The sequence below is a fragment of the Augochlora pura genome, chromosome 7, assembly GCF_028453695.1.
Source record: "Augochlora pura isolate Apur16 chromosome 7, APUR_v2.2.1, whole genome shotgun sequence".
Lineage (NCBI taxonomy): Eukaryota > Metazoa > Arthropoda > Insecta > Hymenoptera > Halictidae > Augochlora > Augochlora pura.
In genome coordinates, this window is record NC_135778.1 from 3,845,909 (window position 1) to 3,870,703 (window position 24,795).

A 24,795-nucleotide genomic window follows, 5' to 3' on the forward strand; every position below is an offset into this window, starting at 1 on the left:
TTTTGTAACAAACTGTGCTTTAATCTGTCATCGATACATTTACAATATACATTTACAATATATATGTATATATTTATAAGTTTTAATATACCGCTTCCGTCAGTTTTTTTTTAGCAATAAGGTGGGTTAATGTATGATTGCGGCGTATTACATGTTCCTCCACATTCTCGCACACATAAATACGTATACACATACGTATCGGTTTTTCATATTAGCACTTGCGCGTGCACTCACATACATGCCCACACATGCGTACATTCATTCTTCACGCACGTCTAGTTCCCTACATTTCTCCATTCGTAACCTACCGCGGACGATTCTACAAAGTTTTTTTACTTTGCAGATCTTTCTTTACATCGAGCACATCGTCTATGAAGGATATGTATTTTATATACAAAGAAACGAATTTTAGCTTAGAACTATTGAATCTATATACTCTACAATAAGATACACCGGCAACAGTGCGCTCAATATCATACAGAAATTCTTCGAACTTAGAAGTCATGTATACTCCTATATTTTGTCTAGCCATTCTCTTTTCTTTTTATGTTTATTAACACAAATTCGGGAAAAGGCGAAATATTTACGATCGGCTGGACATGTTACGAGCACTGGTCGTGATAAACTTGCATCCTTCGCTAGAAAATCGAATATTGCATAATTCATATTCCCGATACATCGAGAAAGAGAAGTAGATAGTAGCGCTGTAAGAGCGGTAGTAGATAGAGGAACTTTTGATAGAAGGTTACTTCCGGTCACTAGCGACTGAACTTAACAAGCCTAAGTTGTCGACTAGTTCATTAGAAAAAGAACTATCAAAAATTCCCACGTGATGTAGGCTTATTCTTTATGTACATATGACTACATAAGTAGATTATCCGATAAAAGCTAAACATCTTTTTCTTTTCTGTTTTCCTGATAAATCGTGTAAAAATGTCAAAGTTCATATCGCTTTCGGTAAAAAACGGGAAACAAATGCGAAAAGAGGGGGTGAAGGACACAGCCCGGTGGAAAATCCGGCACCCGAATTCTAAAGAGCTTTCAAAATCCGTTAATTTCTCGTCAATCAGTAAAAAATACACATATACATAAAAAAATAAAATAAATGAGCGACCATGATTGCGTGATTCTTTTACTGTTTGACATTTACGAATTCACATCTGATTAAAATTTTTTTGTCTTCTTTTTGTTAGTACCAGAGTTTTTCTTGAAGGAATTACCAAATTTAAAGATATGAAAAAATAAATGTTCAAGAAAAGATCTATAAAATAAATTGTTTGTCCCCTTCTTTACGAAAAGATGTCGGTTAATATTGTACTTAAACCTTCTGTGATCGAACAAAATTGAATAAGAAGAACACTGGTACTGCTTACCAATAGGTACTACTGTCGGTTTGAAGAAAAATAAGAGTTATAACAGTGAATGCGATGACAAGCAATATGTAAAGAAACAGCGTTTACAGAAGGATGTTGAACGCGATATTAATGTAAAATTAATTAAATTTTAATGTTAGAACAGACAAGACATAGAATAAATTTAAGGTTTTATAGAGATATAGGTAAGAATGTTTCAAATACTGTTTTCGTAAAAGAACAATGATCTCAGGACGCCCTCTATAATTACGGGCCGCGATACTCAGAATTAAATTGAACTCAAGAATTAAAATTAGCATATAATACTTAAAATATTTATATATATATATATATATATACACTTATTTTCCAATACGTACAATATAAACTAAAGATGATAAAAATATGATTGCACTGTAATTGTAACCCTTGACAAAATTAACAAGTTACTTCTGGTACACATTTAATAGAAATTCTTACACCGCAAAGAGTATTACTATCTTATTTTGTTTCAAATCAACAAGAATTAGAAAACTATGAAGTTTTTTGAGAGTGAGATACAAAGATATATAAGATACTACCTATCCTATATCTTGTCTGTTATCTTTTTTATAAACGAGAAAAACCGTATGTTAGAAAAGAAACTTCTTTGTATAATAAAATAGGATTACTAAAAAAATATTCGATTAAATAAAAATATTTGATTATAACAGTAAATTAATGCTTTGTAGCAAATATATATATATATATATTAGTTCGTTCCACCAACTACTTTTTGGCAGAGGTGTTCATCTATTTCAAACGCTGTTTCTTCTGCTCAACGAGGGACGGCATATCCACCGAAGTGTCACACAAATTTGGGCTGTAAATAAAGTTCGAATTATTCGAACTTTCAATTGTGTTAATTATTCCTAATCATTTGGATATCATTCCTATCAAGCGAGAACTTATAATAGACTGATTTACGATAATTGTTTTAATTTGAATTCTTGTTAAGTTTATCAAATGGTTTTATTACAAAATTTGAAATTTTGGAAGTCGTTTAATCTTATATTGAAAAAAGATTAGAGATAAGAGTACGATATTTTTTCGAGCCAAAGAAAAGTCTGTTAAGCAAACCTAACTAATATTAAGTAACCATTTGATAGGTTTTGATACAGGATGATATTCAAATAATCGGAAGTATTTCCTACGATTCGAAGTTTGAATACTTTGAACGTTTCAATTTTTACAGCGCTAGTCCAAATATTTAGATGCCGATCACACAGATTTTAATAGCTAAAGCCAGGACGGTCGATGATGATGCGGCGGCGGTTGAAGTGCATAGAGGGAATGAATGTACTGTTGGTATGCAGTTGGGTCCACTGTTAAGTTCGGTCCATGAGGCGTGACATAAGCCGAGACTGGTGGTCCATACGCGGCTGATCTCTGCGCGGAATGAAGAAAAGGATGAGGCGCATAATTTCTAGGCGGTTGATTGCTGAGTTTGTTGCAAGCCTGCTGGGTAGCGTCCGTTACTGGCGGCACCTGTGGCTGTTGTTGTTGCTGCTGTTGTCTGAGCGCCATACTGTAATAACTGCTTGGATTCCGAAACTCGTCCAAAAAGGCGAACGCTGCCGCCGCAGCCGATGGGTCTTTATCGTAGAAAGGTGAACTGGTAGTGGTGCTGGTCGACGCGGCGTAATTGAAGGCACTGCCTGGCGGGACCATGCCGCTGTTCTTCAGACCGATTGAATCCGCTGGTGTACCGGTGTATTGTGAAAAGCCAGGTATACCAGATGCAGGTTGTGGCTCCGTACTCACTGCGGACGAAACATTCACGACGTTTTGTTGCTCCTGCTGCTGTTGTTGTTGCTGTTTGCTCTTCCTGCTTTTTTTCGTTTTTGTTGGTGCTGATGTGGTACTAGCCACCGGCCCTTCTCCGCCTCTACGCGACATAGACAGTATGCCCTGAGTATTCTTCGCGGCTGCTGTTTGCAAACTCTGAAGAAGATTTATTTCCAATTCCGCGGTTCCAGTGGCTGGACTACGCGCGTAAGCGAGGTGCTCCGGCTTCGTCGGTGGCGGCCGAGGAATTGTTAACAATTGCTGCTGCTCCTTACTTGCACGACCCACTAAACCTAGACCTAGACGAGCGTATGCCGAGTTCGTGGCCACCGAATCGGTCAGATTTCCAACGAACGAGGCATCGAATTGACTAGCTGAAATCGCTTCCGGTTGCGGCAATGCCATTATTGGATCGAAGGCAAACTGTTCTTGGCCAGATCTCGCTGCAGCCTCCTGTGTCAGGCCGCGAGCTGTGTCGCTGGATGATTCATTGTATATACGTTTCTTTACGGGCGGAAGGTTGCTGGCCGAACTATTTACAGGTCCACCGGTGGCAGTCTTCGAGCTGGCATCGAAATAGTGTGGGCTAGGATAAACCGGTCTCGAGTTTGGCATCGCGTACCCAGACGATTGGAAACCGCTAGGGTAGAGAGATTCGTGCGTCGTCAGATTCTGTTGGAACGCTAACAGCTGAGATTGTTGATCCTGCGTTGATAGCTGATCACTAGCGGTCGACGTTTTACCAAGGAACGAACGCTGTTGAACGTACTTTTGCGAGTTCAGAGATTCGCTAAGGTCGGTAAAACTGGGACGTTCTTGGGATGCTTGTTGCTGCTGCTGCGACTGTTCTGGCCTCGATCTTTGTAAGTCCAAGTTTGGATAGCTGTTCCCAAACGTTGGTGGATACTGATTCGGCGATTGATAAATCTGATGATTCGTATTCAAGCTCAGCGATGTCTCTGTTGGAACAGTGAAATTTCTCTGTTGCTCACTGCTCGAAGACTTCTCGACGTTGCTAGAGGACTTGAGATACTCCGATCGATGCTCCGTTTCACTAACTGTTGATGGCGCCGGTGATTGTATGTAGCCGTGATTATGTTTGAATCCTTGCGAATATGTTGACGGTGTCGCCGGATTCGGCGAACATTCCTCTGAACCTTTAGAGGTTTGTGGTTGCGGCGTGTAGTTTACATTTTGTTGAGGTGACGGTTGCGAGTAACTAGGAGTTTGCTGCGAGGGCTGCGGCGTACAGGCTGTCTTCTGTTGCGGTGACGGCTGGGAATAATTGCGGGATTGTTGAGGCGAAGGTGACGGTTGCATGTAGTTCCGAGACTGTTGAGGTGATGGTGATGGTTGTGAATAGCTGCGAGATTGCTGAGGCGATGGTGACGGTTGCGGGTAGTTCCGAGACTGCTGGGACGACGGAGATGGTTGGGAATAATTGTTGGGTGGTGCTTGTTGAGGGGATAGCTGTGAATAATTTTGAGGCGTCTGTGGCGAGTGTATAGGATGCGAATAGTTTGCGGGTTGCTGAGGAGAAGGTTGAGAATATTTGACTGGTTGCTGTGGCGAAGGTTGGGAATAGTTCGCACTCTGCGGGGAGGTCTGAGAGTACGTGGGGGGCGTTGCCTGTGGTGACGGTTGCGGGAAGGTTTGAATTTGCTGAGGCGATGGTTGAGAATAATTTCGTGGCTGAGGAGACGGTTGCGAGTATCCAGTAAGAGGTTGAGGCGACGGCTGCGAATAGCCAGCAGGGCGAGTTTGAGAACATGTGTGAGGAAAATTTGGAGATTCCGATGGTTGTGAATAGACGGGAGGAGGTTGAGGTGATGGCTGAGAGTAATTTGATGGTGGTTGAGGAGAAAGTTGAGAATACCCAGACGACTGCTGAGGGGATTGTGCGTAAGGAGAATGCTGCTGTTGCGGAGACGGCTGAGAGTAGTTGGGTGGTGGTGCTTGAGGAGACGGCTGAGAGTAGTTGGGTGGTGGTGCTTGAGGAGACGGTTGAGAGTAGTTGGGTGGTGGTGCTTGAGGTGAAGGTTGCGAATAGGGGGAACGAGGTTGCTGAGGTGAAGCTTGAGAATAATTAGATGCTTGAGGTGAAGGCTGAGAGTAATTGGAGGTGTTCTGTTGTGGTGACAGTTGCGGGTATTTAGGGGTAGGCGATTGTTGAGGCGATGGTTGAGAGTAATTTGACGGTATTGGTTGAGGGGAAGGTTGGGGAAACACCTGCTGTATCGGTTGAGGGGAGTGTTGTGAGTAAACTGGAGACGGATTTTGATTGGCTGGTGGTATTTGTTGACTGAACGTTTCGTTCTGTGCTGAATTTTGGGGAAAATTAGCTTGTGGAGAACGCTGAGGGAAAGTGGGCGACAATTGATGATATACTTCTCCAGAATTTTCCTGCGGTGACTTCTGAAATGATTGATGGGTTTGTTGAGAAGGTGCCTGAGGCGGCACCTGAGAGTAAAGAGGTGCTTGCTCGTAGGAAGATGACGGATAAGCTGGAGAAAGGGGATGATTTTGAGGTGAAGGAGTGGGTGGTAACTGAGCGCTGTACCTCGGTGGAGTAGCATAATAGGGACTGTTGTAAGGACTGCTTCCCGTCGACAAAGCATCCTGATAAAATCCAGCTCCTCTTATTTGTGGTTCTACAGAAGCTATAATGGGCTGCGCCTGCGGGGACCGACCCGATCGTCCTGGCGGTGATTCTTGAGAAAAACTAGAAACTGATTCACTCACACTACTACCGCCAGTACTCATTCTTCTTTGTCTCCCACAGAATACTTCCTGCAGCTCACCATCTTTTTTTGTTGCACCATCTTCGGATTCGTCATCCTTCTTCTTCGATTTTGGCGCCCCGAACGCTTTAAACCAAGCACTCAAATTTGGCGTTGCTGCTTTAGGTTTTTGCATCTCCTTCGCGTTAGTTTGATTATCTTTAGATTCTTCTATCTCCACAGTTGTTTGTGCAGCTGGCTTTCCAGCTGAAGAGTTCTCCTCCTTAGATGCAGGTACCGAAGCTATTGGCGTAACACTGTGATCTTCTTCCTCGTCGTCGTTCGACAAATTAGGATTGGGCGAGGATACTAAACTTTTACAAATCAACTGAATGGAGTCCACGTTCTTCAAGACTGTTCCTAAACTAAGTTTTGGTTCCTCGTCAGTGTTCTTGTTTGTCGAGTCGCTGTCGCTAGCCAACGGGCGGTCAGCTGTCTCGTTAACACTCACGCTAGGTAAATTAAGCGGTTTCTTTAACAGCAAATTGCCCTTACTTTTACCAGGCTGCAAACGATCTATCGTGCGTTGTATCTTTTTTGGTCTACTGGGCCCATGAGGACCAAAGATCTTAATTGAACTTGGTCGTTTTCTCGGCGCTTCTACCTTTGGTCCAGACCGGGCAGATTCAACAGAAGAATGAAATATCGGAGAATCGCTCCCGGAGGAAAATTCAGAGAGTCTTGGTGCGTCATCTAACCACTTGTTGATGTCCTATTAAAAAGCAGAAAGAAAAAGAACAATAAAACAGTGCATTGCAATATTATCGAACAAATTATTTAAACGGGAAATGGGATATATTCTTACATGGAGTGTTTGCTCTGTTGCCTGATTCAATGCTTGTATTGAGCTTTCCTCCTTTCCAAATCCTTTGGTATGCTTGCTCGTCGATTTTGCTTTTTTAATTTCGCTTGTCTCTTGGTCTTGTATTTTCACAGGATCCTCCGTGGTAGGAACTTTTTCTTCTTTCATTCCCTTTTTTAACTTTGGTCGTTTGACGCCGGCTTTGTCGCTGTCATTAAAGGTACTACCGTTTGAAGGCACTTTTTTTGAATACACGTTGTGAAAGTCGCTTTTCCCTGTTTTCTTCGGTTTCTCTTTCTCGCCCTTCAGCTTCTCCTCCCGCCGTCGTTCGTTGAGTTTATCCTTTAAACCGTCCAACGATTCTATGTCCTTATCACCTATAAATGCAGTAATCTTCTTAGACGTAGGGGTCTCCTTTGAATCTACATCGCTTTCTAGCTCTAAATCTTTGGAATCTATTTCGCTGGATATTTCTCCATTTTTCATGTCGTCATTTTTCTGTTTTGATTTCTTTTCTTTGTCCTTTCCGCGATTCTTCTCAGATTTGTCCTCGGACTTCAACGTTTTCAATGCCGTTTTCTCTTTCTTTCGATTTTTTTTCGTTTTGATATGCTGTGTCTTGTCCTTGTTCTCGGATACCTCATCATCTACTGGAGGAGGTTCTACTTTCTTTGTCTTACCCTTTTTTGCATTTTCTGTAAGTATTTCGGTCTCCTCGATTTCCTGTTTCTCAATTTTCCTACTTTTACTTTTCGCAATGACTAGGGATTCGTAATCTTCCTCAAAGTCTTCCTTTCGTTTCTTATTCTCTTTTGCTTCTTTTATCGGACGCACGCTTTCTGCTTCTTTTTTCTGCTGATGACGTTCCTTACTAATTTTCTTATTCATTTTCTTTAACTCTTCCGATTCTTTGGACGACAGCTTTTTGGTTTTCAACAATAAATTGTTCACCTCTATGTGTTTCCTTCTTTTTGACGTTACAATACTTGACTCGGACATAGCATCCTCACTCTCCTGATCTTCTTGTTCCTCCTCGTTTACGGATTCCTCGTCTTTCGCTTTCTTGCTCTTTTTCTTTCCCCTCTTCTTCTTTGGAAGCTTGTAATTTTTTCCCCGCTTTTCTTCTTCGTCATTCTTCTCATTCACTTTAGATTTCCCTTTGCCTTCAGATTTATACGATTTCGATTTTTTTGTAGACTTTTTTGATCGTTTGCGGTTTTGATGTGGAGAAGAAACTCGAGAAGGACACGACGGTGACACAGGCGTTGCGAGAAACGATTTTGGCGACGACGGATCCTCGTCACTAGATGTTTCAGATTCTAAATACCGATTTACAGCCTTATCGAACGCATCTTTAAGATTTAAAGCCATTTCAGTATACTCTATAAAAAAAGTTACACAACATTAAAAATTGAAGTGTGACCACATAAGAACGCTGCATGTAAGTATATTTAAATAATATTTACCATTATCAGAACCATTATATTGCCTACAGTTGTCTACTATGAGACCAAAATCCCGCTTAAATTCACTTAAACTCTTGTACAAACCACCATCGAGTTTCTCTTCCATTGTACTGAGATCCATAGGTTTCCGTACAACACTATAATATCTATATGAGAAAAGTAATATCAGTGTGATGTTAATAACAAGTTCAGCAATAGACATGACTGTACAGTAATGTATCTCTAATAGCTCTCTATCCAAAACTATTAATGAACATCGACAGACGATTTGACGTTTCATTTACAAATCACTTATTTTGTCTATCTCTTTATTTCTTTCAACCGTAATTGCCTCTTTTGAAAATGTGTCCAGATAAAATTGGAAAATTGGTAACCCAGTAGACAGAAAACTAATAAACATACAGGGAGACATTACTGTCTCATCTATAATTATATTATACCGTGGCGCGTATTCTTCGTCAACGGGATCAATGAACGGCCACGCATCCACATGATCCTTGAGACTCTCAAGAACCTTGTGCATCCCAACCCGGCGTTCTTCTTCTTCGATTCCAAACGAATATCCATATTTATACCCATAGTTGGAAGATACATAATTCCCATCACTGTTACTTCCAACTCCTTTCTTTTTCTCTAAACTTTCCACTTCGTCCCTAGTGTGGATCACAATTTGACCAACAGCCGACGCTAAAGAATTATTAGTTTGCCGTCCTTTCTTCTGAACGGGCGGCGATGACAACGATGTCGGTGCCTCTTCTTTAACGTAAACATTCTTCGAGTTCTGTGTCCCCTTTTTGCTCCCTTTGTTTGTTTTAGTTTTGATCTTCGATCTAACCATGACTGTTTCCATCTGTGTTGCAGGCTCGTGGCTACGAAGAACTCGCGAACTATTGCGTTGCAATAACTTGCGTCTTTGTTGCTTTTCTTTTAAGTCAAAAAGCTTGGGGATTTCGGGCATGAAATCCTTGGACAGAGTACGGTAGAGCTTACGTTCGGTATCGTACTCCTAAGTAGTATAACAACATTATTAAACAGATCTAAAGGAGAAAGCGATTAACACTCGTTCAATGAGACAATTACCGAATCGCGAAATTTCTCTACTAAACGACTCCAATCCTGCTGAGTAAAGCAGACAACTTGCCAGACACTTTCTTTCCCCTCCTCGTGTATTAAACAGTCTTCCTTCTTCTCCTCCTCTTCCTCTTCCTCTTTCGCCACTCTGCTTCGCCGTCTTTTACGCTTTTTATCCCTAGGTTTACTTTTCTGTTTGTGTGAGATGCTGTTAGAAGTATCAATGTAGTCCTCCCTATACAATCGAGTGCCGTAAAAGTACCAATAGGCAGAATTCTTACGATCATGTCCTAAAGGTTCGACTCGCAGACTGTCCGAGTCCAAATTACTTAATGAATGCTCCTGTGAACAAATACAAAAACCAAAAAAATAATTATAACAAGATATTAAAAACATTTATTAAAACATTAAGTTATAATGAAAAATAAGAAAAGGATGAAGTTATTTGCAATACATACCACGTCTTCAGCGTCAAGCCTGAAGTCGCAGAGGGCTCTCAGTATTGCTACTTTTTGACGAAGAGGCAATAACTCAAAATCTACATCTGTATTAAAAGGATTCTCACACTTGTATTCCTTAAAAAAATAAAAAGAGAGGATATATTAATTATTTTTATTGTTACAATATAGCATTCTTCAGTTTCTGTTTAACATTAAATTGTATAAGATTTATTTTACCTGACACTTCTTACGAAAGAGTCTACGAAGAAACATCTGGTAATTAAAGGTGGAGATGTCATTGCGAGTGTCATTGGGTAAACAACCTTCAATTAATTTGACTATTAGCTCCTGTACTAAATGTCCCTCAGTTCCACCATCCGTTAACAAAGCTTCCTCTAAGTCCTAGAATAATACAGAAGATTAATGCGATTATGTATATATATATATATATATACATTGCTCGAAACATTAATCAATGCAGTAACCAAATGATAATGCATAAGCCATTAGTAACATAATAAAGCCAAAGCATGATCTAGTTAATATCCAGGAAGCTGAAAGCAATACTAACAAATCTCTTGTACAATGCCTACTCATACGAGACAGCATTCAGGTATGTACCTCAATATCAAAGTCCAGAAGATTGAAGGCAGCCCTAAATAATGAGCAGAAGTGTGCTATACTTGGCACCTCCCACCACGATTGAATATCTAAAAAAAATAAAGGAACAATTGAAAGTTCCTTGATATTACAAGTCTTTGATCTCTGAAACATCCCTCTTCGAATAAGGTATAAAAGATCATGACTTTAAAAGAAAATTTTACATCCATGAATTTTACTCTTGTGAAGAAAAAAAAACTTTGGCACAGAATTATTTAAAATATTGATAATTAGTGTAAAATTTTGTTTAGCACCATAAATTTTATTCGCTGAGAAAAGGTGAAGTTGAAGAAGAGCTACAAGTAAACAGTATTAAAGAGGGAGTTTAGTGAAGTTTTAATAATAATCTGATTACCTATATAGCATTCTTTAACTCAACCATGCTATGGTTCTCATTTAAATTACGTATTTGAGAAAACATTAAAAAAGATGAAAACATGTTGTATATAGAATCCTAATAGCGTAAACGCAATGGGACATGATCAGATAAAAAGAAAAATAATAATTGTAGTTACTACTAATAGTTAGAGTCACTAATAGCTACGTATGTATAGTTTACATAATCTCATGGTTGTCTGAAGAGTGTTCTATCATAGTTCATACTTATACAAATTTTTATAAATTTTGGGTCAAATTCTTTTTCACAACATTGTATGAATGAAGGATATACCTTTCTTCGATTATAATAATTATCCATTTTTATTACAGATTGTGTAAAATTAAGTTGGATAATGATAAATACATTACGGCTTTTTGCATTTAATTTACATTACAGCGTTTGCTACAAATATGTCCGCAAACAAAGACTTTAATTATATCTTATTCAAGCATAACATACTAAAATATCTCTTGCCTACATCCTATTAAAAATTATTTGTAATAATTATGTATTTGCTAACAAAATAGAACAAGTGTAACATGTAATTTGTAAATCTTCACAGAGTTCTCCAATAAGTCACTATTTTTTTTTCATTCACTGTAATCTAAATAACCTATAGCAGTTCAAACTTCAACCCAGGGAATGAACTTGAATGAGTCCTTAATATTCTTCATAAAAAAATGTTAAGAAACATTACATATTCAACAACTTGTTGAAATTTTTATTTACAGCTTTATTTACATAAATACCAAAAACGTACGAAACAGCTGCTTGACTTGATAATTTGTCTCATCATTAATTTTACTGTTTACCCAACAATACTAATTACGGGTGTCTACTGTCCAAGAAAACAAAAAATATTTTTTACCATTCACTATCAAATATAGAATCCACCGTAAATTCAACAAGGAAGGAAAAAAAACAAAAGAAAATACCTTTATATGTATTGGTATAGGGAGTCACATCTCAAAATTATCAAGCAAAAACACAAACAGTAAATAAATATCAACCACAGATACGAATATAATGCGATCGTGCATCGATATAGTTTTACGTAGAATATAACGCAATAATAAAACAAAAGAGAAACAAAACATAGAACGAGAGGGAAAGAGAGAGAGACAGGAAGAACGAAAAAGAAAGGACAATGAAAATAATTCTGTTGCTAAACTTGGGGTCATTGACAAGGCCTCTCAATTGTGGGCATCGATTTTCTTCGGGAGATAATCAACATGATATAAATCAGATAAAGGGACAAAAACTAGAAATGGAAATGAAAATAAATGATCCATTAGAATGATCGGTGATCACATCAAGAAGAACGCAATGCTTACCTAGGATTCCGATGAAAGTGGGAAACATAACCCGTCCTGTGGCGGGCAAACCGGGCGAATCACGTCAGGGCGAATAAGGTTGTTGGAAAACACGGATTTAAGAATCGCGTGCTGCGGTTCCCTTCCAGGTATGTAATTCAGTGAGGTCAGGAAATCGAAATCCACGGGAGGCAGGTAAAATGGTGATGGCCAAGCGAAAAACACTTCCGCTCGGCGAGGCTGATCGCTTTTAAAATACCGGAATGTACATCAGCGGGTGGCTATGACACCCATCGTAGTCCTCGAAACAAAAGAGCGGGTAATCGCGACTCCGCATAGCTCGGCCCGCCGTTTCGAAACGGATCCAAACGGAGAGGCACATTCGTCCACTAGCAGTTCCCAGCGAGGAACAACTACTCTGATTTATTTTGGCACAACACTACGGCCTCGCAGCGATGCGCGCGCGACACTTGCAACCATTCTAATAGGGTAACACTCCAGTCTCAAAACAACCACCAGCTTCGTCACCGTTAAATCGTTCCACTGTTCATACGTTGGCTACATTAACGCTAATTCGACACTGATATCTTTTCCCGTTGAAAGTACATACGTTCGCCACCACTGGGTCCTTTTTTCCACCACTTTTGAAATTCGATTTTGTGTACGCGTGTACGTGTGTGTATATACGTCGGTATTCCGATAAGGAGAGTTTTCCGAAACGCACTACACGAACGCACGGGTGCGGACTGTGCAGCAGCGGACTGCAACTGCGGGCGTAAACCTATGAATACTTAGTACGTAGATGCGTCGATGATACATATGTTCCATGCGAAACTTCATCAGTTCGTTGTGCAACGGTGGATTAAGTTTCATGTTATCGAATATATACCGATAAGAATGTAATGCAAGCAGCATTACACTTATTACTACATTATTATTATTTGATTTTATTATTTGAGATTCATGTTCGGGTTAGTATGTGGCATTACGAAGACTGTTAGAAAAACAAATGCCTGTTTGATTAGTTATTGAACATTCGTATATTCGCTGTAGGTGTAATACTGTAATGTGTACATCTCCAAATCGGAATATTATGTAAAAAAGGTAAAAATCAAACGGAGAAAATAAGAATTGTACATTATCATGTCTTGCCGAGCTCGTACACGAAAAAAACATCGTGTCTTTGCCGCAAAGAGCGTGACATGAGGATAGCTTTTATAGTCCACGCGACAAATACGTCCGATGTATAACCGGGATCACCGGTTGCGTGCGGCGTAATTTTCAAATAAGAATTCACGGGATTCCTGCTTAACGGTCTCCGCAAGTGCATTTTCTGGGCTTTGGTGGAGGGAAGATCTCACAAATGGGATTGGATGATGTTAATGAATTCCATTGGCTACCTATTCGAATCGTCTAATCACATTTAAGAGAAAATTCTAAGAGAGCTCGGTCTTCACCATTATGAAGCTGGCTTATCATATTAAACAATGTTGATTAGACATAATTACTCACTCATCCTTTTGGAGAAATATCCAAAAAACTTTTTGAAACACTTAGAGATTTTCTCGATAGGCTAGATAATTTTAATGTAATAATACAATAATGGGACCTACTCCTACAAGCTTTTCTTGAAAAGCAATAAGATTTGCGGTAAAGGGAGACTGCATGCATTTCAATTATTTTGTCGTTAGTTTCCTGAAACGTGCTGATTAATATACATTACAGTGTGTAAACTACCAATATTCCCGCGTTTAAGAACTCATTAGTTGGCCTTACTAACGAGTCCTCTAGCGGCACAAAACGCTTCTCTTTCTTTTCTTCTTTCCCTATCGTCGCGCATAGTCAAACTCCTATACTATGTAGTTAACCGTCTGATTTTGTACGATTTTGCTACCTTCCTTAACCTTTGCAAGCAATCCATCCAGTTTACTACGCGTCTAATCCGTAGTGAATCCTGACTAGCATTAATACTGACTTAGCATCGATCCTTCAGCCAATCAGAGTAAACTAATGTCTACTCCTATTCTCGTTAACAGAGCGGCCGAAAAGTCTTGCACAACTTAAGGTATTAATGTAAGTACATACATACATATTGCCGAAGTGCATTAGAGTCAGGGTCATGCCATCTCTAGTGTGTACATCGCTTGTCAGAGTCCCAGGACTCACTGGGACCCGAGACACCACTATTGTACATAGTGTAAAATAAAACATATTATGTGTACTATGCCATATGTATTGTACACACATATGGCATATAACATATTTCTTCCTCAACAGTTGGTAAACTTTTCCCGCGTACGTTACCGCGTGCGTGACGTGATCTCGGTACAATTTGCAACAACACATTACGAACAACCCTCGGTGTTGGTTGTTATCTGCAGTGAAAAGAGTTTAATATTTATAGTACTGTTTCTTTCACGTTGTAGACAACGAAGAAGAAGTAAATCGTTACGTGGTGCAGTTAAGTGTAATTATAGTGAAATATGACTCCGTTTAATTTAAGTGAACTTGGAAGTCAATTGGAGAATGTTACACAAAAATATACCGGTGTGAGTTTTGCGAAGAAAGGTCTCAAGATCGATACCGAAGTAGATGGTAAGAGATTGAAAAAAAAATTTACATATTTAAATGTTTCATTTCCTTGTACGTCTATAAAATTATGCGATACGGTTTCAATAACTTGTAAGGCGTTTTAAACTGAACATTAATTTTATTTTTATCTGCTAGCGGTGGATGTTGTGAAGGCAATACGAGAATGCCCGAAATTGGAGTATTTGGATTTAGAAGGGAACACTTTAGGGCCGCTTGCTGCTAAAGCTGTGGCTGAGATATTAGAGGAAAAAGGCTCTTTTCTAAAATGTGCACAGTGGAAGGACATGTTTACTGGTCGTTTGAAATCAGAAATACCAAAAGCCATTGAATACCTTGGTTCCAGTTTATGCATTGCTGGAACCCGTCTAGTTGAATTAGATTTAAGTGATAATGCTTTTGGACCAATCGGAGTAACAGGATTAGCCTCATTTTTGACATCTAATACATGTTATACTCTTCGTGTATTACGGCTAAATAACAATGGGCTAGGAATATCGGGCGGTAATCTGTTAGCAAAAGCATTGTCTGATTGCTATGACAATAGCTGTAAAGCAGGTAAACTACTTCATTGATATTATATTTTACGCAAATGAAAAAGAATTAATAATTTTCTCCAAATTGTAGGAGAACCTCCTCTGGCGTTGAAAGTATTTGTAGCAGGTAGAAACAGATTAGAAAATGAGGGTGCAAAAGCATTGGCAGCAGTGTTTAAAAAATTAACTAGTTTAGAGGAAGTTGTAATGCCTCAAAATGGTATTTATCATGAAGGCATAGCAGCAATTGCAGCTGGATTATCAACAAATTTGGGACTGAAGATTTTGAATTTAAATGATAATACAGTCTGTGTGAAGGGAGCTAATGCACTTGCTAAAGTATTACCAAATTTTAAAAACTTGGTACAGCTTAATTTAGGAGACTGTTTGCTAAAAACACAAGGATGCATAGTTCTTGCAGAAGCATTAGCAATTGAGGGCAACTATCCTTTGCTGGAGGAAGTCGATTTGAGTTCCAATGAAGTTCGGCCTGAAGCTGTTGAACGAATTGCTATTGCTATGGCTGATAAGGATCGATTAAGAAGCCTACAATTGTATGGAAATTCGTTTGGGAAAAGAGGACAATCTGCACTGGTTGAATCGCTAACTCATTCTAGAAGACTTTCGGCATTGGTCTTATTTGATAATGATGAAGATGAAGACGAAGACGATGATGAAGATTATGAAGATGATGAAGAGGATGAAGAGGATGAAGATGATGAAGATGATGAAAAGGAAGAAGAAGTAGAAGAAGAAGAAGAAGAGAATTGTGATAATGTCAGTGAAGAAAATTATGATGATGAGGAAGAAAAGCAGGATGCAATTGAAAATGGCAATAAAACACCAAATAATATTAATTTACCAAAAGTAACTGTACAAGAATTTTTAAAATCACCGACATTTGACAAATTATTATTATTACAAGGTGAAATTGCACAAGACTTTATAGATTATGCAAAAGTAAGGAATTATAATATTTGAAATATTTGATAGTATATTTATGATTTTTAAAAATATTTCTATGTTTTAGGAATTGTCAAAAAATGCTGATACATCTCCGGAACAAAAGTTCACTGAAGAACTCACAAGTATGATTATGAAAATATCATCTTTATGTGCATCTGGCTATGTTGACGTCAGAATAAAAGCTCAAATCATAACAGATTCTTTGTATGCAACGTTATGTTCCTATGCAAAGGAAAATAATCAAATATCTATTTGGAATAATGCATTACTAGTCAACCTAGGTTTAATTAAAGTGAGTAGCATTACAGAATTAATGTAGCATTAATTTGCCCATCTATTTGTAGTATAAATAATACAACATATCATTTATTTTAGAGTGAAAACAAACGAAGTAGAAAAATTGATTGGGACTTAGATGGTTGTTTTAAAGCATTGGAACAGGTGATTCTCAAAGACTATTTTTTGGAAGATACCCGAAACACGTTGAAACTGTTTCTGGATAAATCAATGGAAAACAAGAAGAAGGTTGTAGATTCGTACCAGGACTCGAAAGATTCACTTCGAAATATCTTAAATCGTAAGCAGGATACATAATAAACATTAGAATATATTGGTTTGCAAAACATTAATATTAGATTTACCTATTTATTGTTAAATATTTTCCAAGTTTTAAAACATACGTGGTTCTATACAACCTTATAAAAAGTAATGATTATATACCATGCAATGTATACAGATTATAAATGATTAAATGTTCGGTGCGAATTTTACATTTTATAACAATTGTTCATATAACGCCTACACATTAATAGATTCAGTTTAGTTACAAAAGTTTGAAAAATAAAATTGTTTTATTGATGTATCACTAAATGTCACATTACAATCAATTGTCAAAACAAGATCTGTAATATAAGTGCAACACATATTTTGATCACTTTTTTATCAGCAAAGATACAAACATTTCTAAACCACGAACATCAAAATTAGACTAGAACGTCAAAAGTAGATATAGAAATTATTTATGCATTTAGATTATGAAAAATAGTTTGAAATTCATACATAATAAATAACATTCATCAGTAAAAACAAGATCAAATGCATTGACAGTTCTGCGAGTTCCGCGAATGTTTATTAAATGTACCAAGAAACAGTGTAAATAAGATCATTTCGTACTTAATTTAAAACCTCATGTCCTACATTATTGTAACTCTTGAAAGTGTCATCTACCATACAAATTAGAACTTTGAACGAAGTTCCTAATAATTACACAATTATAATATCACGGAATTTTATTTCGTTATTTCATGAGAGTCGCGGATGTCGGATGCCATCCCGGGTGAAATAAATCCACGGCTAATGGCAAACAATGCGATGTTGGTTGGTCCTTCATATACATTGTGGCCTAAAATACCAAATATATAGATTAACATGTATCAATGAATATAAAATTTATTTTTATACGTACAAGAAATAGTACGAGTTGTTTTTTTATTTCAGGAATACAGTCTTGTCCGAGAGTAGAAGGATAATGTACAATACCGCCAGCTTTTTCTATGTCTTGCGCAATTAATTCTAAGCACTGCTTTTCATCGATATTTACCGTGTCAATTATTGATTCTAAAACGAATTTAAAAGCATCATATTACATTGTTGCACACAAATAGTAATTGAAATTGTAAATATGTAAATAGTTACTTCTAGTAGTAACATCGGCCGACAAAAACTGTGTTAAAAGCATTCCACATGGTGAATTCTCTGAGAAAAGTTGTGGATAGCGTTTTATCAAAAGTTTTGCAAGCAACATATTGCCACGATTGCCTGCTAAAGTATTGCTAGGTATACATAGTACTTCATCTTCTGTTCTTCGTATAAGCAATACAGGGCCATTGTATCTGCAAAGAAACAGAACATTTGTACATATTACAAAAGAAAATATTTTAATGGGATGCTGTAATGTATGCACCTGGTTAATTGTTCTGCTATATTCAGATTAAAATAATCCCTGATGATACTTCGTACTAAACCCTCTAACATTGAAGACATTGTCATAATGGCTAGCGGAAGTATATCGTCAAATGTTGCATCTAATATCTAGAACATGTATTGCAACATTTCAAAACAATTATTTTCGAAATATTTTATAATTTTTATGATAAGAATTACAATCTTACTAGACTTTGAATAGAAGGGTAGTTCATTGCAGCCCAAGTGGCGGTGTAACCGCCAATACTCCAGCCATAAACAATAATTCGTTCCTCAGGAAACTTTAAGTATTCGATTGCAAAATTCATTACACAATCGATAGCATTTTCTTCTTGCCGAGGATACGGGGCACCCTTTGTAGTTATTTTCATATCTTACTGTTACAATTTTCTAATCATAGTTTAGCCGAAGAAGAAGTTTTGCCATTACTTCAGTTATAGTTAATGTACATATATGATTGAGATTAACTGCAACATTGCCAAAATTTCACCTTTGCAATATTGGTGTATAAGAGTAACAGCAATTCTTCTCATCGGAGTATTATGATGAACGAAATGCAAAATACATATTTGCAGAAATAATACTTACAGTACTGCTACCAAACCCTGGATGATTCCATCCTAATACAGAATATCCCTTTCTTAATGGGGTTGATGTAACACCAGTCTCGTAAAAACTACAATTTCCCTCACATGTAATTACCAATATGTTCCCTTCTGTCGTTCTGCAGGTATAAAAAGAATTATTTCACACCAATCTCTTGTGAAATGGAATTTTGGAATAGAAATTATTGATATACATATATATGTATATATATATATATTACTTGTTTCGTCTGTCAATCAACATAGTGTCGATTTCATTGTTATCTGCAGTTAATAATTTGTATCTTTCCCCACCTTGCTTTATTAAATCTATTCGTCCTTGTAAAAGCGTAGAACCTATAATGCCAATATATAGTCTTAAAAAATGATAACACAACAAAACATGTCATATTGTATTGTACAACTTACGAAAAGCACAATTAATAATAGATACACTTCCAGTATATATCATTTTAAGAGTAATAGTATGAGCTAAGATATATGATAATAATTTACAAGGCAATGTGAATATAAATTCTTTATTAGTTTGCCTTTTTACACGACCACTGGATGCAGCAATTTTTTCTAATGTTAGTTTTTCACGTGGTTTATCCCTGAAAATTTTTCAGAATTACAAAAACACTTTATTGAATTGTCGTTATAGTAAATAAAATAATTTACTTTTCTACATCTGCAATTTTGAAATCTACAGGCCATGCCCAAAATTCAAATTCATATTTTTGCAGCTCTTGTTTGGTTTCTGAATTATACCGTGCATTTGCATCATTTAATCTCTTTAAAAATTTTAAGTATGTTGGATTGTTTGCCCTGGAACAGCCTCGTGCTACCAAAGATGCAATTAAAATTATACCAGCTCCAGCTGCAAATTTGCATAGTAGATAGATGTTATCTATTAAAGAATTATTTCGTTGATAAAAAAAGGTGGCAACTAGTGGTATTGTGTATAGACTTATGGACCAAATTGCTGCAAACTGTAAATAAATAAATTTAGTAAGGTTAACGTACACTATAACTATTTCTAAATTACTTACAATAATGTTTACTAATATAAGCGATTTATGAATGAATGAAATTTCAAATTTGTGCATTGTAGCTGTCACTTGTGATCTTATAACTGATGTAAGCAGTTTACTACATTATTGAATTAGTCTGGTACTAGACAATGTTTAATTAGATTGCTATATTTTAATTCTGTAAAAATACCTACACAAATTACAATGTGATCGCTCCATCGTTCTAAGCTCTTCGGTTCATATGATTTCTGAAATAAATTACAAAAGGTATAACCTTAATGTAACTATTGTAATAAATCCAATACAATTACTATTTACACTTACGTCGACTAAACGACCGATCCATGTTATTTCGTAAACTTTAAAAAGCCGAGGGCCAAATGTACATTTCCAAAGTGTACTAATTAAAGACATCTCGCATTGGTTTAAAATTCTTCAAAGACGTCCGCGTTTCGAATTACTACCTATGCAAAATATGTACGATGTACAAAGATCAACTTAACCGATCACCATGCTTGCATGACATGGGAAAACAAACTGTATGAAGATGAAGTATCATGTCATTAGTGACGTAGTGTTGAATTTTATGTTAATACAATATTAAAAGAAAAAAAAATTTGTTAGATTAACTTTTGATTACGATTAATATCAATCTTATTCAAATATAAAAATCCAATGTAAAAGTCATTACAAAATTGATCACAATAAAATTAAATATGTAGGCTTTATAAATTTCTAATATTTATAAATAAATTTTTCACAAGTATTTGTTATGTTGCACCGCAATTAGAAACAAAATATATACGTAAATAGAATCTTGTGTTGTAGTCTATCGAAATCTTAGAAATTTTTTATGGATATGTTTGTTACATATTTTTGGATCTCTTATATGAGTTCTTTGTTCATGTCGGAAAATCCATTTTAATAAAAGCAATTTAATAATCGATCTGACAACAAATATACCACATTTGATTTACTATCTGTATAAAATTTAGAAGTAAGTTTAAAATAATATGTGTATTTATATATACATTTTGAATGTCGCGGTTACGTGACATGGATTAATAGAATGTAAAAATCTATTTGTAATTATGTATGTATAGCTTACAATGTATTGTTTCGCACGGGCAAAAATAAAAAGTATTATGAAAATTGAAATTTAATAGCACCGAAAGGAATATTTACGAACATAGAATTGATTGGCAAAATTTGTAAGACTCCTTCAAGAGTGTCCGCGAAATTGGACAATTTCGGTACGGGTCGATTTTAGGTCGCACATTAGATCATGCTTTTTGGAACGTAGAGAGAACTTACTGGAAGATTCATAGCAAGTATAATATCGTACAGTAGTTACATGCTTTACATACGTGCAACGTCGATAATATAATTTCGAGTGTTGCTGTTATATCAGACTCTTGCAGCATGTCAGACTGGGACACGGCACCAATTACTCTGCGTAAACGTCCTCCAAAGGCATCGGTACTTAAATCAGAACAGGTAACATTATTTGACTGAAATTTCGGCGTATTTCCTTCACTACATACAGCAACGATACGATTGTATAATTGTGTTTACTTACAGGCGGTGAATGCTGCACGTCGTCAAGGATTTGCAGTTGAAACACAAGCAAAATGTAGGTACAACTTTTGAAGAGTTTTTAAAAAAAATAAAAAATTCGTAGCGTTTAGTGTTGTTTGGTTTGTAAAGACTTCATTTCTACATGAAATACTGTTTAGATATAGCAATGACAACTAATGCAACAGTGTGTTTACAAAGTTAGCAAATAATAATAAGATGCAATACATAGTAATATGTAATAATAAAAATATTAAGAAGTATATCATTGTTTTCTACAATTAAAAGAAACTAAAAATATATTACTTTTCATAGGGGGTGGTGGAGCTAACAGACAACATGTAACAACTAAAAACACTGCAAAGTTAGACAGAGAGACTGAAGAATTAAAACATGACAAAATCCCACTTGATCTTGGTAAATTAATACAACAGGGACGACAAAGTAAAGGAATGTCCCAAAAAGATCTTGCAACAGTAAGTATTATTATTTATTTATATTTATTTACATGTTTTCATATTTATATTTGTGGATACATATATCCATACATACTTCTTCAATTGTTATATAGAAAGTAAATGAGAAGGCACAAGTTATCAATGACTACGAAGCAGGTCGTGGTATTCCCAACCAGATGGTAATTGGTAAAATTGAGCGAGTATTAGGAATAAAATTACGTGGAAAAGATCGTGGTAAACCAGTGACAACCCCCGGGACAAAAAAGTGAATCTCGGGGGGGGAAAAAAATTTTAACTTTATACCCTTATGCATTGTTTCCTAAACAGAACTGTAAAAAAATTGTAGGATTTCTATTGTGTGAAAATTACAAGCAACTAATATTGAAACTATCGACGAAACTGTTAATTTATCTTTATATGCCATTTTGTTATATTTTTAAATACATGCTATTGATTATATTCTGAAACAGATTTATTATTTCATCTTCTTGAATGTCGATTCAGGTAGGCTAAATAATATTGTATTAACATAACGTTATAAGGTTGTTGCTATGTATATATATATAGATCAGTGATCAATTTTATAATGGTTAAAAAATAGAATTTATATATAGACATATGCATTCGTAAGCATCTTACATCAATATATTTCCATAGAAATTAAAGTATTAATTTATAATGTAACAATATTTCATCATACATCATATAGTAGCTTGTACATATATAAAAGAAATGATTAAATAAACATTAATTACATCGTTTAGTATTACTTTTATTGTATCCAAAACAATGACATGAGAATAAAACCAGAAATTTCCGTTACTGATGCTCGAAGATAAATCACTGGTTTGGAATATAGTGATCGCTCATCTGCCCCTGTGTTGCACTCTTTGCGGGTCATTATTCAAGCAGAGCAAAGTTCTGAAATCGAGAGAGAGAGGAAAAGAAAAACGTGTACAACAAGAACTTGGTGTCCTTGACCCTCACCCCCGGAGCTGTACAGGAATTCAGAAACCCAAATGGAGAATGGTCAGAAGACATAAAAAATAAACTTCCCCTCGTTGAAGAGTCAGATTCACGACTCGAGGACATCGAGTTAACCATCGTCGAAGGTGAGGTGGTGCTTATCTTCCAAGAGAGGCGGTCGGATTCTTTGAAGATAGTATGATTTTCAGATCAATACGGGTCTAGCTCGGAGTATGATACGTGCAGTAACTTCAGTGCTACCGAAAACGAAAAGTTCTTCGAGGTTTGTGATACCATACCCGACTCATGGATATAAGGTTACGAGGAGAACGCGAAGAACACGCAGAAAAAAATGTCAGCCCAATCAGAGACAGCTGAGTGTTAATAAATCCCCTAATTGAAAGGGAGTATTGATGATGAAGCAGATGTAGATTATTTATTATATATTTAACTTAATTTTATGTATGAAAAGGACTGTGTTTTAAATAATTAAATATATTTACACAGTTGATGAATAATTACTTTTTATGCATGATATTTACTTTTATTTGTATAGCAACCTCACAAAACCTTACTTTTGTCTCATTTAATTAATCTCTTCTCAATTCGAAGTGCGACTCCTTTATGCCATCCTTTGATATAACTTTGATACTTATAGAATCACCTGTATAAATGTCTCTTTCTGTAGCTGATATAAAAACATCCTTTATTAATGAAATTGCTCTTTCCTGAGTTAAAGGAACAGGTTCAACACCTTCCTGATTTTTAAATCCAATCTGCAAGGTGTACAAAGCAATGGATTAAAATGTGGTCAATAAAACGTATGTTCTCATAATATATTTATTGTACCTGATTATCAAGTAGAGGTTGTAAAAGTGCACCAGCAGAACCACCTGCCCTATATTTAGTTGCTTCACAATGTCCAACTGGATCGTAACTGTATACACAACCTTTACCTTCATGATCTATTCCGCCAATAATATTACTAACATAATACGGAAAGAAGCGTTTGTAATATAACATTGTTGATAACATTTGCGCTACTGCTGGTGTTGTCATTTCCTTCTGGTGTTCATGCATATACATCTATGTTAAAGAAAATAAAAATATTAATAACAAATATATAAATGGTATAATGTTGAGAATATTATTTTTACATATAAGAATTATTTGTAAGATCACGTATACTTGAAATTTACCTGCATACGAGCAGACAAAAGACGGGTCAGAGTGAGTGTATCACACCAACATCCAGAACATCCTAAAACTGTTGTTTTCGATAAAGTAAATAATTTTTCTTGTTCTCGCGTGTAAATAGAAAATCCTGCGCTAAGACGTGTGTCCGCTGCAATTACACAAAAATCATCTCCTGCGAGAGCTATGACACTTCTGCAATAACAATGAAAAATATAAGCTACGCTATTAATAATATAAAGAAAATAAATTTCTTTATATCTCTAATATTATCGTTGAGGATTTGAGGTTATATATAAACTTTACCCTCCATTGTTCGCGTAAGGACTAAAACTCTTCATTTTTGCGGCCTGTGTTTGATAATCAGGCAAGTTTCGATTGGGGTTTGCACTTACAAGAGCCATGTTTATTAAATTTTTCTTTAATAATTATAAACTCAGAACTTTTTACCGCGAATGACACTACACTTTGCAGCGACGATAGCAATGCAAAATCACTCTTCGTACACACACATATATAAACATACTTTCTCCATAGTTACGCGACCATTGGCTAGTTTATATGTATGCAAGTACAGTAGTTCCTCGCCATGCCAGGGGCAAAAGGCTCAGAAATTAGAGGTATGGCACAGAAACTGCTTTTCTCTGATTGGTTGATGTTCCATACCAAAGCAGTGCTGCCCTCACAGTTTTAGACAGAGTGGTTGGTGGCGAGTGAACAAGAAAGGATGATATGAAACAACACAAGCTAAACCAGTCACACCGACGATCAATGAGCTTGCTCAGGTTACTATGTTTGCGATCTCACTCTTTTCGCGCAT

The 24,795-nt window shown here is 36.4% G+C and overlaps 5 protein-coding genes across 10 annotated transcripts; 2 read left to right on the forward strand and 3 right to left on the reverse strand.

The window, feature by feature from the left end:
- Positions 1-6: 6 nt before the first annotated feature.
- Positions 7-12,871, reverse strand: LOC144473389 (uncharacterized). Of its 3 annotated transcripts, XM_078187217.1 has the most exons (10): positions 12,112-12,871; positions 10,360-10,448; positions 9,976-10,140; positions 9,757-9,873; positions 9,308-9,640; positions 8,668-9,233; positions 8,228-8,373; positions 6,765-8,143; positions 5,981-6,671; positions 7-5,908 (listed from the first exon to the last, which is right to left on the reverse strand). In XM_078187217.1, exons 1-10 carry the CDS (start codon positions 12,137-12,139, stop codon positions 2,631-2,633), a joined length of 6,792 nt encoding a protein of 2,263 aa, XP_078043343.1. In that variant the 5' UTR covers positions 12,140-12,871; the 3' UTR covers positions 7-2,630. The 3 variants fall into 3 exon arrangements, with proteins under 3 accessions (XP_078043343.1, XP_078043342.1, XP_078043344.1); XM_078187216.1 differs by having other exon boundaries at positions 7-6,671; XM_078187218.1 differs by lacking the exon at positions 10,360-10,448 and having other exon boundaries at positions 7-6,671.
- A 1,519-nt stretch (positions 12,872-14,390) lies between these two features.
- Rangap (Ran GTPase activating protein) lies at positions 14,391-17,583 on the forward strand. The gene is made up of 5 exons (XM_078187219.1): positions 14,391-14,685; positions 14,818-15,237; positions 15,307-16,175; positions 16,246-16,473; positions 16,557-17,583. The coding sequence occupies exons 1-5, from the start codon at positions 14,574-14,576 to the stop codon at positions 16,773-16,775; spliced, it is 1,848 nt and encodes a 615-aa protein (XP_078043345.1). The 5' UTR covers positions 14,391-14,573; the 3' UTR covers positions 16,776-17,583.
- LOC144473391 (phosphatidylserine lipase ABHD16A) lies at positions 17,014-21,238 on the reverse strand. Of its 2 annotated transcripts, XM_078187222.1 has the most exons (12): positions 21,150-21,238; positions 20,107-20,246; positions 19,977-20,030; positions 19,430-19,740; positions 19,178-19,362; positions 18,991-19,105; positions 18,753-18,888; positions 18,353-18,517; positions 18,145-18,272; positions 17,877-18,073; positions 17,647-17,798; positions 17,014-17,583 (listed from the first exon to the last, which is right to left on the reverse strand). In XM_078187222.1, exons 2-12 carry the CDS (start codon positions 20,194-20,196, stop codon positions 17,479-17,481), a joined length of 1,638 nt encoding a protein of 545 aa, XP_078043348.1. In that variant the 5' UTR covers positions 20,197-20,246; positions 21,150-21,238; the 3' UTR covers positions 17,014-17,478. The 2 variants fall into 2 exon arrangements, with proteins under 2 accessions (XP_078043348.1, XP_078043346.1); XM_078187220.1 differs by lacking the exon at positions 21,150-21,238 and having other exon boundaries at positions 20,107-20,324.
- On the forward strand, positions 20,882-22,274 carry Mbf1 (multiprotein bridging factor 1). 3 transcript variants are annotated; one of them, XM_078187225.1, is made up of 5 exons: positions 20,882-21,113; positions 21,194-21,279; positions 21,364-21,415; positions 21,673-21,833; positions 21,929-22,274. In XM_078187225.1, exons 2-5 carry the CDS (start codon positions 21,205-21,207, stop codon positions 22,082-22,084), a joined length of 444 nt encoding a protein of 147 aa, XP_078043351.1. In that variant the 5' UTR covers positions 20,882-21,113; positions 21,194-21,204; the 3' UTR covers positions 22,085-22,274. The 3 variants fall into 3 exon arrangements, with proteins under 3 accessions (XP_078043351.1, XP_078043352.1, XP_078043350.1); XM_078187226.1 differs by having other exon boundaries at positions 20,882-21,109; XM_078187224.1 differs by lacking the exon at positions 20,882-21,113 and having other exon boundaries at positions 21,144-21,279.
- A 1,030-nt stretch (positions 22,275-23,304) lies between these two features.
- Prosbeta6 (proteasome beta6 subunit) lies at positions 23,305-24,501 on the reverse strand. The gene is made up of 4 exons (XM_078187223.1): positions 24,282-24,501; positions 23,981-24,170; positions 23,631-23,867; positions 23,305-23,557 (listed from the first exon to the last, which is right to left on the reverse strand). Exons 1-4 carry the CDS (start codon positions 24,377-24,379, stop codon positions 23,372-23,374), a joined length of 711 nt encoding a protein of 236 aa, XP_078043349.1. The 5' UTR covers positions 24,380-24,501; the 3' UTR covers positions 23,305-23,371.
- Positions 24,502-24,795: the final 294 nt, after the last annotated feature.

Bases quoted from the DNA above. Each gene is read 5' to 3' on its own strand.
- LOC144473389 (XM_078187216.1), bottom strand. From the start codon at position 12,139: ATGTTTCCCACTTTCATCGGAATCCTAG. The intron at 10,141-10,359 runs GTACATACCTGA...GTATTATTCTAG, and splicing joins TTCTGGACTTTGATATTGAG to GACTTAGAGGAAGCTTTGTT. The intron at 8,144-8,227 runs GTAAATATTATT...CTTTTTTTATAG, and splicing joins ATATAATGGTTCTGATAATG to AGTATACTGAAATGGCTTTA.
- LOC144473391 (XM_078187222.1), bottom strand. From the start codon at position 20,196: ATGTCTTTAATTAGTACACTTTGGAAATGTACATTTGGCCCTCGGCTT. The intron at 20,031-20,106 runs GTAAGTGTAAAT...AATTTATTTCAG, and splicing joins GGATCGGTCGTTTAGTCGAC to AAATCATATGAACCGAAGAG. The intron at 18,273-18,352 runs GTAAGATTGTAA...TACATGTTCTAG, and splicing joins ACCCTTCTATTCAAAGTCTA to ATATTAGATGCAACATTTGA.
- Mbf1 (XM_078187225.1), top strand. From the start codon at position 21,205: ATGTCAGACTGGGACACGGCACCAATTACTCTGCGTAAACGTCCTCCA. The intron at 21,280-21,363 runs GTAACATTATTT...GTTTACTTACAG, and splicing joins CGGTACTTAAATCAGAACAG to GCGGTGAATGCTGCACGTCG. The intron at 21,416-21,672 runs GTAGGTACAACT...TACTTTTCATAG, and splicing joins AGTTGAAACACAAGCAAAAT to GGGGTGGTGGAGCTAACAGA.
- Prosbeta6 (XM_078187223.1), bottom strand. From the start codon at position 24,379: ATGGCTCTTGTAAGTGCAAACCCCAATCGAAACTTGCCTGATTATCAA. The intron at 23,868-23,980 runs GTAAATTTCAAG...TCTTTAACATAG, and splicing joins TTTTGTCTGCTCGTATGCAG to ATGTATATGCATGAACACCA. The intron at 23,558-23,630 runs GTACAATAAATA...TACACCTTGCAG, and splicing joins AACCTCTACTTGATAATCAG to ATTGGATTTAAAAATCAGGA.
- Rangap (XM_078187219.1), top strand. From the start codon at position 14,574: ATGACTCCGTTTAATTTAAGTGAACTTGGAAGTCAATTGGAGAATGTT. The intron at 14,686-14,817 runs GTAAGAGATTGA...TTTATCTGCTAG, and splicing joins GATCGATACCGAAGTAGATG to CGGTGGATGTTGTGAAGGCA. The intron at 15,238-15,306 runs GTAAACTACTTC...TCCAAATTGTAG, and splicing joins TGACAATAGCTGTAAAGCAG to GAGAACCTCCTCTGGCGTTG.